We start from the raw sequence: 17327 nt of genomic DNA on the forward strand, positions 1-17327 counted from the left end.
AAATATATCAAAACTTAATTTTTGATTAGTAATATGCATTGCTAAGAACTTCATTTGGACAACTTTAAAGGTGATTTTCTCAATATTTAGATTTTTTTGCACCCTCAGATTTTATATATTCAAATAGTCGTATCTCAAACTAATATTGTCCTATCCTTACAAACCATACATCAGTGGAAAGCTTGTTTATTCAGCTTTAAGGTGAATTTACCCTTATCACTGGTTTTGTGGTCCAGGGTCACATATTAGTATTTATAAACAGTGTTGGGGAAAGTTACTTTTAAAAGTAATGCATTACAATTTTGCGTTACTCTCTAAAAAAGTAACTAATTACTTTACTTAGTTACTTTTTATGGAAAGTAATGCATTACGTTACTTATGCCTTCTTTTTAAAATGTGGACAGGGTTTGCTTGTTGTTTTCAGTATAAAAAATTCAAAGTTTTGGCAAATGTAAAAGCCCTTTCACACCAAAAGTGAAATAAATAAACCTCAGGCTGAAAGAAAAGTACGTTCGTTAAGGAGAAGATCACTATTCAGCAATAAAAAAACATGATGCACAAATGTCAGTGTATCTAAAGTAATTTTTGCTTATTCATATGGTTGAATTGGATCATGGAAGGTCAGCAGCAAAGACACTGGTTCATAAAATGGAATTAAATATATAAAGGATATTTGTATTATTTAACATATTTAATTATTACAGGTTTGCATCATATTCTGAGTTTGCATTTCACAGTTTTTATTCATTTTGAGGATGAATCTGTTTTTGTGAGTGAGATGAATTAATGCACATTTAGTCTAGAACTATGGTAACATTATGTTTACTCCCAATTTCCCGAAAGGAGACTTGTCAATCAATAAAAGGGGGGGAAATGTAACTGGCGTTACTTATTTGAAAAAGTAACTCAGATATTTTCTTCTTTACAGTGCCATAAAAGAACCATTTTTGGTTCCACAAAAATCCATTCAGTCAAAGGTTCTTTAAAGAACCATCTCTTTCTTACCTTTTTATAATCTGAAGAACCTTCTTTCACCACAAAGAACCTTTTGTGAAACAGAAAGGTTCTTCAGATGTTAAAGGTTCTTTATGGAACCATTTAGACAAAAAAGGTTCTTTTATGGCATTGTGAAGCACCTTTATTTTTCAGAGTGTAAACTACCTTACTAACTACCAATAAGCAGCAAATGAGTAGTTTTGAGGCAAAAGTCATAGTTAATGGTTTGTTAAAAGCAAGAATTGGACCTTAAAATGAAGTGTGACTGAAATCTCTTCTGCTCTCCAAGGCTGTGCACACATACACAGCAAAAACTGGTTATATTTATGATTTCTGAAGGATCATGTGACACTAAAGACCTCCAAACTTTTGACAAGCATTGTATATGTAGAAAAAAGTGACCTCAGATAATTAGCAAAAGTGATTTATTATTTTTCAGGCTTATTGTGTTTGCAAATATCATGAAGAGAACAAAGGTAGACATTTGCTTTGGTGACCAACAGGACAAACGCCATGTTAAGTTTAGATTTCCTGGTTGAGTGGCTGCGCGTGATGCATGGCATCAAAGGTTTAGCAAGGTAAATGCTATAGCTAGGCCATTAACTAGCCATCAAAAACATCTTTTACATTGTGATTAAGAGCACTGCATAGTTTGAATGAGGTGAGTACGTAAGGTGAGTGCATTGAAAGTTTGTTGATGTAGAAATAGTTTGATATCGTTGATGCGTCACAACACTTCCGTGTTGCTTTTCAAAGGTTTGCTCATTTGGAGGACGCAAAGATGTTGTGCTTTAAATTATATAAACATAGCCTCCTATACAAAGCTATCTGGTCATAAAAGATACATGTTGTACATATATTGTTTTCAGATGAAGCCTTATCAAAGAAATGTACAGCACGTTGAGCATAGCTTATCGACCGTTGGTGAAAAACAAAGTATTCTATAAAACAGGCCATAACCACAATACTCTATGATACTGTGATGATGTCCAGAATCTGGCTTTGATGTGCAATGTGTTGTGTATTGTAGCTGGTAGAACATTATTCGTACAAGCCTGACGGCCTGCTGCGAGTGCTTACCGAGACCTGCCCGAGACCTACAAACAACTCAGACGTGAGTACAGGCACATCTCTAACAAACACAACAGTGAGAATGTGTTCTCTTATGAGCTTGCTTTAAAGAAAAGACTTTAAAGTGCACTGACATGTCAAACTGTATTAACCACTCACATTCAGGACTGTTGAATGGTTTAAAATATCCAGAGATATTCATTGTTCATTGTTTCACCAAAAATATATATTTTAAAAAACATACATTAAATTTAGTGTAAGTTCTTGCTAGTGTGATAAAGTAGAGAAGTGGTTCTCAACTGGTGGGTCATGAGCAAAAAATGTTGTCACAGATAATAAAGACAATGCTCAATGCAATAATAAATTTAAAGTAATAAAGTAATGTACAGACATGGTGATGGAAACAATGTGAAATTCTCCCAAAGTATCTTTGCACAAAGGAAATTCACAGAGAAACTTTGCATTCGCTCTTGTATGCTTTACTTCAAGAAATTCACATTTGATTGCAAAGAAAGCAAAGATTTACCCACAAAAACTGGCAAACCGTTTGGATTCCTTCAAGAAACTTTGCATTTTCTTGTATGGAAGAGAAAGATTTGCCTCATTGACTTCTGCCCATTCGCTCTTGAAAGTTTTGCATTCCTCCAAAAAATGTGCAAGGAAGGCAAAATTTCCCCCAAGAATGTTTGCATTTGTTTACAGAAACAATGCATTACTTCAAGAGACACTGCACTTGCTCACAAGGAATGTAAATTAGCATTTGATTGCAAAAGTTTACCCAAATAAACTGGCAAACAGTTTGGATTCCTTCAAGAAACTTTGCATTTTCTTGTAAGGAAGAGAAAGATTTGCCTCATCAACTTCCTGTTCACTCTTGAAGGTTCTGCGTTCCTCCAAAAAGTTTGCAAGCAAGGTGAAATTTCCTTTAAGAATGTTTGCATTTGTTTACAAAATCGATGCATTACTTCAAGAGGCATTGCACACAAGGAATGCAAAGTTCGCCAGAGAAACTTTATGTTTGTTTTGCAAAATTTGTCCAAGAAACGTTGCATTTGCTTTCCTCGGAAAAACTTTTCATTGGCTCATAAAACAGGCAGAAGTTCCCATTAGAAAATTGGTGTTTGCTTGCAAAAGTTTTAAAAAAAAGCTTTTCTCTGAAAAACATTGCGTGCACTTTCAAGGAACACAACATTTGGCCTAAAGAACTTTCTGTTATTTGTAAAAGCTTTGCATTTCTCAGAAAATCTTTGCCAAGAAAATTTTCGTCCTAAAGACTGCAAAGTTTCTTGGTGGAATGCAAAAGTTTTGCAAGCAACCACAAATGCACCGAAATACAATTTTTCCTCCCATCGAATTTTCTTCCCATCACCATGTCCTGTTAGGGTTAGGGTCTAGCTTGGGACAGCAGAGCAAAATGAAAGCTTTTTACATTTACAGATAAGGTTTAAAAAAAAGGAGAAGAAGAAGAAAAGAAGAAGCAGATTATGAATGTTTAAGCACTTCAGGAATAACCAAATGTTCTGACCACAACTGGGCGCCAAGAGCATGAAACCACTAGAGTTAAAGTCATTAAGAAACAAAGATAGTCCATATTCTTATTCTGGTTATTCTGAAAATTGTAAATTTTTTATGTCACATTAATTCATTTACACATTACTGGGTTTATGCAGTTTAATACGTTTCAATATTTGATTTTAGGGAGCAATTCTGCTCCCAACTTGACGTCCAATGTAAAATCTGTCATGTAGTAAAGCCTGCTGAGAACCACTGACCTAGACTGTACAAATCCATTTAAATGCAAATGCTATCATGTAAATGTTGCTGAATGTACCATGAATTAGTGAATTTGCAGAGCTAGTTATTAAAGAATGGGTCATGGATGTATAGCATGAAACATAAGCATCAAATAGTGTAGGATAAAAATAACCTAATGCTCTTTAAAATTGTGGTTTCTAGCAAGGTGCCACAGGTGGGATTCTCTCCAGAATCAAATCATACTCCTTCCCCAAACCTGGCCAAAAAAAGGTGCACTAACACACCCCTCTCTTCCTCCCTATCCCCCACTGGCAGTGGTAGGACACCCGCCTTGCTTGCGTGTGGTTTTTGCTTCTAACTTTGCCTGTGGGACGCCTGACCCCTCTCTGGTCTCTTCCTCCATTCACTGCCCTGTACATCACATCCAATCACCAGCAATACTCTTCGCATTCATTCAGATACATTTGCAATCAATTTCTGATTTACACTTGGAAAAATTTACACCCATCTTGATTGCCTATCCACCTTATTTTTCACATAGTGTGAGCACGAATATTTTTACTTTGAATGTGCGAGGCTTCCGGTGTCATTGGCGTCCAGATATTTTATCTCTGTAAAAACCAATGGTATTGCAAAACCATATTTGTTATCAGATCATTCTAATTTATTAGTAAAATCATAAACACATTGGTTTGTAGCAAAATTTTACTGTTTACTTTTTACTGTCCTGTTATTCTTCTAGTTGTTTGACAATAGTGGGTAATGAATCGCAAATCTTGCACAGTCAAAGAAAATAGCTTACTTCTGCCTTGCAAAATAAGGTGGATAAAGGATGTAAGTCAGGGCACATTTGCTTGAGTTTAATTTATTTTTCTGTAGTTAAAAGTTTTTATAATACTATAGTATTTTAGCCAGATTTACGTGGTTTGCTGGTCTTAGCAATCTTCAATCATGGCTGATTTTAGCTGGGTTTCGAGAATTAAACTGGGAGACCAGCTAGTCCAGTTTAGACTGGTCTAAGATTTTGTTCCAGTAAGCGTTTGAAAAACCTCTCAAGCTGCATTGGTAAGGTTGGTCACAGTATTTTTTCACAGAATTACATAATTTATGTTTTTGGGTAATTTAGCATCTTCTATATCCATCACAAACTAATAAAGACAATTAACAAGACGATAACAATTACGAAATCTAACAATTAAGGATATATAAGGCATTTCAAAACGACATTACTTTTAGATACATTCAAAAATGTGGGTTTTTAGAAAGAATGCATTCAACTGATAAAAAAGTAAAGACTTTTACAGTGTTAGCAGCTGTTTTCACCTATTAAGCAACATCAGTACAGAATGTGTTTTTACAGATGTTGCCTTCATTTGAATTTTACAACAGCTATTATCTTATCCAATGGGAGATTAGATCCAGAACTATACACTTCATTATACAGTTGAGGTCAAAAGTTTCCATACACTTTGCAAGAATCTGCAAAATGTTAACTATTTTACCAAAATAAGAAGGATCATACAAAATGCATGTTATTTTTTATTTAGTACTGACCTGAATAAGATGTTTCACATAGAAGACATTTACATCTAGTCCACAAGAGAAAATAATAGTTATAAATAATTAGTTAATAATAGTTGAATTTATAAAAATTATCCTGTTCAAAAGTTTACATACACTTTTTAGTGATAGTTGTTCATGAGTCCCTTCCCTTACCAAAAATAAGTATACTTTAAGTTTATTTTTTAAGTATACTTAAGTAAAGTTCAAGTATATTATTAAGTATACTTTATGTAGTAAGTATACACATATTAGTCTACTAGTAGTATACTTTTAAGTGTACTATTTCAATACTCTTTGGGACTAAATTGGCCCACTTTCTAGTATATAAAAGTATACTTTTAAGTATACTTTAAGTATAACTGTAGTAAACTTTAAGTACACAACTAGTTTTCAGTTTGTACTGCAGCTATACTAAAAGTGAACTTAGAGGTATACTGATAGTTTACTAATTAAATACTTTGTTACGCATTTTAGTACACTTTGAAGTATAGTCTCAGTAAAGTACTAGTTTAGCAGTTTTATACTGCAAATATACTCGTAAGTTTTCTTTAAGTGAACTTTACATCATACTTTAAATATAGCTTAAATATACTTAGACTTTTTCTAAGTATAAGTCAAGTATAATTAAATGTCATTTTAAGTATATTTCCGAGATGTATATAAAGCACTTTTCTTAGAAGTACATAAAAAGTACACTGAAAGTATACTATACTGAAGTATACTAATAGCACACTTGAATAAACTTTTTTGTAAGGGTTGTTTGTCCTGAACAGTTAAACTGCCCATTGTTCTTCAGAAAAATCCTTCAGGTCCCACAAATTCTGCAGTTTTTCAACATTTTTGTGTGTTTGAACCCTTTCCAATAATGACTGTATGATTTTGAGATCCATCTTTTCACACTGAGGACAATTGAGGGACTCATATGCAACTATTACAGAAGGTTCAAACACTCACTGATGCTCCAGAAGGAAATACATTAAGAGACAGGGAGTGAAAACTTTTGGAATTTGAAGATCAGGGTAAATTCAGCTTATTTAGTCCTCTGGGAAACATGCTAGTATTCTCTGTAGCTTTTTAAGGGCAGTACTAAATGGCAAAAATAATGTACACATAATCATTCTGTTCAAAAGTTTACACCCCCGGCTGTTCAGGACAAACAAAGGACTCATGAACAACTATCACTAAACAAAAAAACACAGCTGTGGATCATTCAGGAACAACACGGTATTAAGAATCAAGTGTATTTGTAATTTTTATAAATTCAACTATTATTATCTTTCGTGGACTATATGTAAATGTCACTACGAAACAATATGACATAAAAAATAACATGCATTTTTTTTTTGCATGCATTTCACTCTTATGTTGATAAAATAACATTTTGCCATAACAACTTAACAACTTAATAACAACGTTTGACCGCAACTGTATATTAGTTCAAATGCATTTGATGGAATCATAGTACTTCTGGCACAAATACTGCTCCAAAACGTAGGTAGCATAATTGTTCTCCCTTTTGAGAAACCTGTCTACGCCACAGCCTACAGGAATCAGAAATGGCTGGCTCTTTTGTGGAAGAGATGGCAATCATTTGCGCTGATATTGACTAGATGCTTTTTCAGTTTCTAACAGGTGCCATTACCCCAATCATACCTCCATATTTTCATTCTCCTTTTCTATCACTCCTTTTTAATGATGTAAATGACATAATTATCAATCCTGTCTGCAAGAGATCTCTTTTTTTATTTATTTATACACTGTGTGTTGGCTTTTGACCTTTTGGAAGAAGGTTCTCCTCTTCTTCATGGACACTGATCGCATCACGTATAATGCCGTATCTACAGTATTGCCATTCATTTACCATTGAAACATCTCAGTAAATGTAATTATGCATTCAATTCTGATTTAAGGTGCCATGAAGAACACAGGAAAGTTTGGTTTGACCCTGTCCCTCTTTCCCATTGATGCATGCAGGCATTTCAGATAACATGCCTGTGTCCTATCAGCTTCTTCTACGCTAATCTGTGTATTTTCACAATTGTAATTGTGTTGTATGCTTGTAGGGTCTTTCTGAAAATCCATATAACTTTAGAACAATCTTCAGAGGTGAACTTCCTAAGCCTAATCTCTTCAACACAGGTTCGTCTGCTTAGTTTTGCTTCAACACACTACCACTTGCTTTACTTAAAAGTCTGAAATCTTTCTGTACTGACTTAAATCTGCACTATTATTTTAGCAGAGGCTATGCCAATGGACACGCAGGTGTACGAAAGTCCATATGCAGATCCTGAAGAGCTGCGTTCAACGACAGTGAAGCGAAGCGACCTGACTCTAGAAGATGGAGAGTTGGGCTCAGGTAACTTCGGCACTGTCTTGAGAGGAGTCTACCAGATGAAAAAGTAAGTCTCATCTCATGTGGATTTTTAAATTGTTTTTTAAGCATATCAAATCTGTAAACGCTGCCCAAAATAGTCAGAATTCAGTGTCAGTCAATCAAACCGTAATGCAAGATCTTATAAGTCTTAAATATTCAGTGAAAATTCTTCTAGGTATTGTTTGAAAAATTTTATTGCCACAAATCATGATGGGAAATGTTGTGTGGTTGCTTAGTGGTTTGATCTGCTTCCTCATGCTTTGCAGAAGTGTTGAATTTCCCACCGGTGATTCTGACTTAATGGTGCCATTTATGTGCACTGAGCTCATAAATAAGATTTCCGAAATGACTCTAAAACCCTGTTTCATTGACATAATGTTCAGCATTCGGAATTGATCTGTTTTTACCTTAAATTCAGGACACAGAAGATTGTTGCTGTTAAGATTCTGAAGAACGACGATAACAACGCAGCGGTAAAGGATGAGATGCTGCGGGAAGCGAGCGTCATGCAGCAGCTGGATAACCCGTACATCGTTCGCATGATCGGCATCTGTGAAGCTGAGAACCTCATGTTGGTCATGGAGCTCGCGGAGCTGGGGCCCCTGCACAAGTACCTACAGAAGAACAAGTATGCCATGCTAAAAATACTTAATAAGATAGGAAAACTGTGCTGAACTGTGAATATAGTAATGGCTGAAGTGCATTGATAAGCAATGTGCAGTAGCTATATCCACAAGAGTTTATTAACATTAAGCAACTACTTACAGAACTCTTCTATACAACAGCTCAGAGTGACAAAACAAGACAAAAATTCATCATAGAACATACAAACTATGCACTATATTCCAAGTTTGCTGAAGTGTAATAGCATTGTGTGAGATGCACAAAGAAAATTTGTTTTTCATTAAGATTTTTAGTGCATTAACTAATATGAGCTAACCATTTTTTTTTGGCATTTATTTACATTTATAAAACGGGTAGTTCTGGTGCTTGATTGGTCCTTGCTCTAAGCTGTTGTAAATTGCACTACAAACTATGATGTCACAATACTCAATATAATATCGAACCGTTCGGTACGACATCCACAGTTCAACACGTGCCTGTGAATTGCGGTTTTCCGGTTTTGCATTTAAATAATTTCCTTGTTTTATTTCTCTCGAAAATTGCTGTGTGTGTGCCCTTGATTTCACATGCTGAGATGAGGAAACGCCTCCCCCGTTTATATTGGAAAAAGCAACGCAGATACTCAGAGTATCTTCCCTTCTAATGAAATGCAATGAATATTATAACTTATTTTTACTTCACAGCATCAGTCAAGTGTTTGAAACTTCCTTTTGTGATCTGATGTGGAATCTTATCACAGAATGAGGCAGACAATAAATTCTATACTGTATGTCGAATAGCCATGGCTTACAAATATACTTAATCATTATGAAAATACCCGAGTTGAGGTTTACAGGAGTATTTTGCTGTTAATCAGCTATTAGAACCGAACCCGAAAACCGTGGTTAAAAACCGAGGTACATATTGAACCATGGACTAACTGTATTGTTGCATCCCTACTACAAACCTACACCTTTGTTTATGTTTTTGTGCTGCTCGGCAGCCACTTTGTTGCAACCACAACCGTTTCTGGGGAACTACATTGTTTGGCGGAAGAATACCGTCATCTCATTGCTACATATATGGAAATAACTGTTTTGGCGGAAGAATACTGTCATCTTATTACACTTTATTTGCTCGTTTTTATTTTGTGAAACCTTACTACGTATATGGAATAACCGTTCTATAAAAGCAATAAGCCCCGTGAACACACACACACACACAGATGTGGTAAGCTATCAGAACCGAACCGAACCAAAAACCGTGGTTAAAACCAAGGTACGTATTGAACCGTGGACTAACTGTGTTGTTGCATCCCTACTACAAACCTACACCTTTGTTTACGTCTGTGTGTTGCCTGGCAACCACTTTGTTGCAACCACAACCGTTTCTGGGGAACTATATTGTTTGGCGGAAGAATACCGTCATCCCATTACTACATATATGGAATAACCGTTTTATAAAAGCAAAAATCCCTGTGAAGCCGTGGTTTACAGTGAATTTCGCATCGTGTCTAACAACGCCCCTTAGCTGTTATAAATTCACTGTAAACCATGGCTTCTTGGGGTTTATTGCTTTATTATAAAGCGGATTGTTCCGGTTCTTGATTCTGATCTGCAACCACAACTGTTTCTAATAGGGCTGTCAAACGGTACCGGGTTTGGTACTTTCGGTACTGGAATTTTAAAAACGTCCATTTCCCGCTCACATTTGAGCGCTGTTGAGCGATTTTTAAACATAGCTGATTGGCCATAGTGTTCACGCGCTCAACAGACATGACTGTGATTGGCTACAATGATAAGCGCTGGCCAATCACTATGGCCAATCAGCGATGTTTAAAAATCGGCTCAACAGCGCTCAAATATGAGCGGGAAATGGACGTTTTTAAAATTTCAGTACCGAAAGTACCGAACCGGTACCGTTTGACAGCCCTAGTTTCTAAGGAACTACATTGTTTGGCGGAAGAATATTGTCATCTCATTACACTTTATGTGCCTTACTAAATATATGGAATAACCGTTCTATAAAAGCAATAAGTCCTGTGAACCTGTGGTTTAGGGGGTTTTACTCTGCTTCGCGTTGTGCCTAACAACGCCCCTTAGCTGTTATAAATGTACTATAAACCACAGCTTCTTGTGGCTTATTGCTTTATTACAACACTTTCAACACTTTACAACACTTTCAGTTTTACTAGAACACATTCAATCGAAGCTGTTGTAAATTGCTCTACAAACATACACCTTTGTTTACGTTTGTTTAAGTGTGTTTCTCTGCAGCCACTTTGTTCTAACCACAACCGTTTCAACCGGAAGAATAATGTTTTTATTAATATCATTACACTTTATTTGTGAAACCTTACTACGTATACAGAATAACCATTTTATAAAAGCAATAAGCCCTGTGAAGCCGCGGTTTACAGTGAATTTATAACAGCTAAGAGGGTTTTAGCTTCACATTGTTCCTAACAACGCCCCTTAGCTGTTATAAATTCACTGTAAATAATATGCTGCTTATTAAAAGCTAGTAAAGTAGTTGTTAAGTTTAGGTGTGGGGTGGATTAAAGGGTTTAAAATATAGTCACGCAGAATAAGGCATTAATATGTGCTTTATAATACTAATAAACAGGCAATATTCCAGTAATATCCATGCTAATAAGCAATTAGTAGTGAGTAGTTTTCCCTAATCTAAAGTGTTACATCTTTGTTAATGTTATTTAACAGAAAAACAATTGTTCATGTTTATTCACAGTTCATTAACTAATTTCAACAGCTACAACTTTAGGTTTTAGAAATTAGGATTCACTGTAATTGAAATATGCTGTGTTAAGTATTGTTTATAGTTAGTTGATGTTAACTACAGCAGTTAAATAAAGTTAACAACTGAAGATAACAAAAGAAGCTTTACTGTAAAGTGTTACTAAGTTTGTACTGACAAAAAATAAAAAAATAAATTCCCCTCAATAACAGGTAAGCACTGCATTTAATGACATGAGAAGAATCAGTGGTCACAATTACTGCTGTTCTGTAAAACTTCATGGACAATGTTGAGTAATTTAAATAATAATAATAATAATATTTATTTAAATAATAATAAAGGGTGAAAACGTTCCCTAAGCAGACTTTGCTTACGTTGGTTAATGCTAATTCACTGCATTGACCAACAAAAAACTGCTTGGTTTGAAAGTGACTTCTTTGTGAGCTGTGCATCATGCATTGTACATTGCACATCATTGAACATCATTGCTTAACATCTTTTAGTGCAGTAATGCATTTGGGGAGTTAATGTATTTGGTTATTGGTTGTGAATCCATGTTAGGCTTGTGCAGTTTAGAGTTTCATGACTGAACTTCAAGTCATAAACAAAAGTAGTATTGCTAAAGTAGGTTTCCGCTTTTTGTGTTTTCAGACACATCTCTATGAAGAACATCACAGAGCTGGTTCATCAGGTCTCTATGGGAATGAAATATCTGGAAGAGCATAACTTTGTTCATAGAGATCTTGCAGCCAGGAACGTGCTTTTAGTCACTCAGCACTATGCCAAGATCAGCGACTTTGGACTCTCTAAAGCCCTGACAGAAGATGAGAACTATTACAAGGTATAGTCACCACTGACTAATCAGCACATAAGGGTTTTTCAGTGACTAATGCATACAGTGCCCTCCAAATACACATACATGCTTTACTAGTAAGAATGAAAGCCCTTTAGATACAAAACATTGATGTTAGTAAAGTAGAATCAGGGTTTAAGCAGAGTGTAGTCTGACTAATCTTTGTTCGTTGCTCCTGTAGGCCAAAGGTCATGGTAAATGGCCGCTGAAGTGGTACGCTCCAGAGTGCATTAACTACCTGAGGTTCTCGTCCAAGAGCGACGTGTGGAGTTTCGGAGTCCTGATGTGGGAGGCCTTTTCATATGGACAGAAACCATATAAGGTAACCATTAAGGGAGAAGTCCACTTCGAGAACAACAAATCACAAATAATTTACTCACCCTTGTCATCCAAGATGTTCATGTCTTTCTGTCTTCAGTCGTAAAGAAATTATGTTTTTTGAGGAAAACATTTCAGGGTTTTTCTGCATATAATAGACTGATATGGTGCCCTGATTTTGAACTTCCAAAATGTAGTTTAGATGCAGCTTCAAAGGGCGAAAAATGATCCCAGCCGAGGAAGAAGGGTCTCATCTAGTGAAACGATTGGTCTTTTTTGGGGGGGGAATAAAAATTTGCTTACTTTTTAAGCACAAAACCTTGTGTAGCACAGGCTCTGGGATGTGTGTCCACGACGCTATGTACTATTGAATCATGTCAAAAGGTCACATGGACGTAGTCGAAACTACAGACCCAGTGTTTACAAAGCGAACGCGCAAAGGCTTAGAAAGTGCAAGTAAGTCAAACGCTGTTTACAAACAAAAAGGTACAACGATGTCGGACGATTCTGACGTTGTAGGAGAAAATAACATGAAGTTTTTCGACATACTCTACCTTTTTGAGCCGGAGTACACAGACGATAAACTTGCGGTGATTCAAAGACGTAATTCGTAGTAGTGATGGGAAGTTCGGATCATTTTACTGACTCAGACCTTTGAGTCTTCATTTTAGTGAAATCAGCATCACATGACAGTCCCATAAGATGAACAAACGACTCGAAAAACCCGAAGACTCGGGTGAACTAATTCCAGTACAGAACCTAATAGGATGTTGCGGATGCATGACTGAACGAATCACTCCCGGAGACGACTCGTTCTTCCCGAGTCACAAATGAACGAATCGTTCAAGAACGACAGAGCCTGTGCTACACGAGCTTTTGTGCTTAAAAAGTATACAAATGTTTATTTTTCGAAAGCAATGACAGATCGTTTCACTATATAAAACCCTTCTTCCTCAGCTGGGATCGTTTAGAGCCCTTTGAAGCTGCATTTAAACTACATTTTGGAAGTTCAAAATCGGGGACCAATGAAGTCCATTATATGCAGAAAAATTCTGAAATGTTTTCCTCAAAAACCATAATTTCTTGACGAATAAAGACAGAAAGACATGAACATCTTGGGTGACAAGGGGGTGAGTACATTAGTTGTAAATTGTAGTTCTGGAAGTGGACTTCTCCTTCAACAGTATCTTGGGTAATGCTGCTTCCAAACAGCTCTGAGAGACATATTTTATATTGTTAATTGGGCTGGGAGAACTATTCATGTTTGAATATATCAATAAGTGAATATGTTTGAAAATGAAGCAACATTGTGAAATGGTCACAAAGTGTTTAATGCCAGAAAATAAATACAGTTCTTAGTTGTATTCATTTAGTGACAGTGGAAATCCTGTATTGTTGCTGTTTAAGTTTCACACGGTAAATGTGCATTTGAACAAATCTTTGAATCTACTTGGGTACATTGGCTGTTTGATGTGAAAATAAAATCACCCATTTCTGAGCAAATTACCCTATTAAGCCCTAATAATCAGTGGGCGCGTGAGCTCAATGCACTGCAACTTCAGAAAACATATGCAAATAGAAAGAGCACCAGGAAATTAAGAAAACATCATCAGTTTGACAGCACATGTGCTGCAAATACTCACAACACAAACAAATAAAGAAATACGCTGCAAAAACAGAAACGCACTGCAAACACAAACAAACACAGAAACGTGCAAGTAGCACAGACCACAACAAAATTAACTCAACAAAATGAAAATTAACCATGTTTTTGGCATATTGATTACCATTTGTATAACCACAGTTGTACAAATACCATGGTTAAACTATGGTTAGTGTAGTAAATTCATGGCTAATTTGTTCATGGTTAACTATAGTAACATTTTTTTTTGTTAATATAATAAATGTATTAATTAATGAATTACTTTTAATACCATAGGCTATGGTTAATTTTTGTAAGGGAAGTTGTAAGAGTGAGTTAGCCCATTTACATAACCTTTCACAGTTACAGTAATTATCAAAAATTATCGTCAGCAAAAAATAAATAAATAAATAAATAAAAAGCCAAGGAATCGTATGATAAGTATGTAAATAAAAAGTAAGCATATAAAGTAAGTATATAAATATAAAGTAGCCATATTCGCTACTTTGCTGTTCCCTTAAACATTTCAGATGCAGTCTGTGCCTATTTGCAGCACATTTCTATTTTTGTTTCTGATGTGACTATTTGCAGCATGTTTCTTTTTTTGCAGCACATTCCTTTATTTAGATGCTTTGTGAGCATTTGCAGTGCGTGTGTTGTCAGATTGATGAAGATATTTTCTTAATTTGCATGTGTTTTTTTTCATTTGCAGCATGTTGAGCTCTCTCAGGCACCTTAACAATAGGGTTTAGGTTTCCAGCTATCCATTGCTATCTAAATAGCCACCTAAAAATTGATAAAGAGAATTCTCCTTTTTTATGTGATGATGCTTTACAATAAGATTCAATTCATTCATATTAGTTAATGCCTTAGCTATCATGAATTAACAATGAAGATATTTTTAGTTAATGTTCATTTATTATATCTACATGTATATCTACATCTACAAAAAAACTTGACCATGACCTTGATCATTGTTGGTTTGATTGCCTATATTGTCACTTTGGATAAAAGTGTCTGCTAAATGATTAAATGTAAATGTAAATTAATTAATGTTTATAATGCATTCATTTTATGCAGGAAGCCAAGCTGCACATCAATCTATTTAACCACCAGACATGAGCTGTTGTTTGAAAGTGAGCATTTATTTTTTTAGCAATGTTGCTTATGTAGGATTATTCCATATTGTCTGTAGGGTATGAAAGGAAATGAAGTCATCCCAATGATAGAGAGTGGAGAGAGAATGTCCGCTCCACCCAACTGCCCGTCTGAGATGTACGACCTCATGAAGAAATGCTGGACATACAAGTAAGTGAATGTTCACTAGATTAGACTAACATAGAGCATGTTTACTGGATATATAATGGTCTTTTTAATCAGCATTTATATATTGATAATTCTGGATTATAATGCAGTCACAATCATTCCATTATTCAAAAGACAAATGACTGCAGAAAAGGTTCTGATTATTATTATTATTTGAAATGTTTCATACTAATACAAGATTAATATTACTACATTATAATCATTATATTTTGTTCTCAGTGTGTCATGACATTTCTAATTGAATAATAATCAAGATTCAGCAACACAGTTTTGACTCATTTTCGGTCCATATGCATTTAATTAGCATATGCTTAATCCGTTTCTTAATAAATTTACTCCACATGCACATATTGATTTGAAATACTGACGTTAGAAGGAGACCCCAAACTAGAACACTGATTATAAGCAGTAAATTATACCATTTTACACTTCTTATATACAATGTTGGAGGTCATGCATTACAAGTAACATGGGTTACATAATCAGATTACTTTTTTTATTTATTTATTTATTTTTCCTTCAGCCTGAGGCTTATTCATTTCACTTTTTGGTGTAAAAGCCAGGGCTTTTACATTTGCTAAAAATAGAAATTTTTATATTTAAAAAAAAAAACATGCAAGACCTGCCCAGATTTAAAAAGTAACGCAAATGTAACTCAAAAGTAATGCAACACATAACTTTCCATATAAAGTAACTAAGTTACATAATTAGTTACTTTTTTAGGGAGTAATGCAATATTGTAATGCATGACTTTTAAAAGTAACTTTCCCCAACACTGATTATATAGTAATATCTATTAGGTATTCCTGTGTAATAATGATAAATTCAATTTAGTACATTAAAGAATAACAAATGGTTCTGTTCTGTTTCTGCAGGGCGGAAGAGAGACCTGGATTTTCGGTAGTTGAACCCAGATTGCGGCATTACTATTATGACATATCTCAGTGATGAGCAAACCCACAGCACATGCACAATTATACAACACAGTATTTCATAAAAGTCAGTATGCGGTGGTATAGTAATTTTTTGCCACTTTCATTGACATTTCATGATAATATTTTTTTTTCCTCCATCACTGGTGCGAATTCAAATTAGATGATTGACAACATTTTATTTTGAATCATTTGAAGCAATAACTCATCTTGTATTATTTGAACTTGAATATTATATTATTTCGTATTATTTGAAGCTATTTTTGTTAGAAACTATACAAACTGGATTAATAAGCAAAAAGCTTTTATTAAATGGATATTGGATTTTGCTTCTAAAAGCATGTTTAGAGAGAACATCAGTGTTTTGTTTTGTTTTTGATCAGTATTTTAGATGTAACAGCAATACCAATTAACAGAAGGATGACTGGTCAAGAGCCAGACATGTCTACAATATTCTCATTCCTTTCTGTCTTTCAGTTTTGTACACATTTACTTGGATTTTGTCATTATCTAAGTGCCAAATTTTTTTTTTAATATTAAGTGTATGGTTAAAAGGTTGAGTGTACATAAACTGGTTAAACATTCATTTTATGTGTGGGCAGTGTTTACTTCACATGATCAGGTACAGTGTAAGCGTATATTTTGCATGTCGTCGATGACAGTCTAAGCAAGGTCTTCATCAGTAAACTCTTAGGATTTGTTTTCTCCTGTCATATGTGAATTCATTGCATTCATTGTCATTTGTCAGCTTGATTCATTCACTCCAGACTTTGTACAAGCTTGATAACTGTACAGCATGGCATGACACATTAAAATCTTGCTCTTCCTTAGTTTGATGATATTGATAAATGATATTCAGCAAACAGAACTTGTAAGGCTGCAATAAGATTGTCAAATATGCTTTAAAAATAAAGTCATTTATAACAAAAAATTGTTTGATCGCTTTCTTGAATGCACAAAAATATAAACATACAGTCATGGAACCCTTGCAATTATGTCAGAAAATGCAACACTTTTCTCAGAAAATTGTTCCAATTGCAAATGTTTTGATATTCACGTACTTATTGTTTTTGTTTGCACTGCAGCAACACACACACACACACAAAACTGAGAAGAAAAGTCAAACATAGTAAAATTTCA

General features: G+C 34.9%; 1 protein-coding gene across 3 annotated transcripts in view; it reads left to right on the forward strand.

Moving 5' to 3' along the window:
- syk (spleen tyrosine kinase) overlaps positions 1-17112 on the forward strand; it is a 34191-nt gene extending 17079 nt beyond the window's left edge. For 2 of the 3 annotated variants that reach the window (XM_051120680.1, XM_051120679.1), the window contains exons 5-13: positions 2027-2110; positions 4024-4092; positions 7449-7524; positions 7622-7784; positions 8178-8387; positions 11768-11957; positions 12151-12291; positions 15125-15237; positions 16131-17112. In XM_051120680.1, the coding sequence (XP_050976637.1) occupies positions 2027-2110; positions 4024-4092; positions 7449-7524; positions 7622-7784; positions 8178-8387; positions 11768-11957; positions 12151-12291; positions 15125-15237; positions 16131-16203 (1119 nt within the window). In that variant the 3' untranslated portion in view covers positions 16204-17112. The remainder of the gene's footprint in view (positions 1-2026; positions 2111-4023; positions 4093-7448; positions 7525-7621; positions 7785-8177; positions 8388-11767; positions 11958-12150; positions 12292-15124; positions 15238-16130) is intronic. The other variant, XM_051120681.1, reaches the window with a different exon arrangement.
- Positions 17113-17327: the final 215 nt, after the last annotated feature.

This window comes from Labeo rohita, chromosome 10 (genome assembly GCF_022985175.1).
Source record: "Labeo rohita strain BAU-BD-2019 chromosome 10, IGBB_LRoh.1.0, whole genome shotgun sequence".
In the NCBI taxonomy this organism is placed as follows: Eukaryota; Metazoa; Chordata; class Actinopteri; order Cypriniformes; family Cyprinidae; genus Labeo; species Labeo rohita.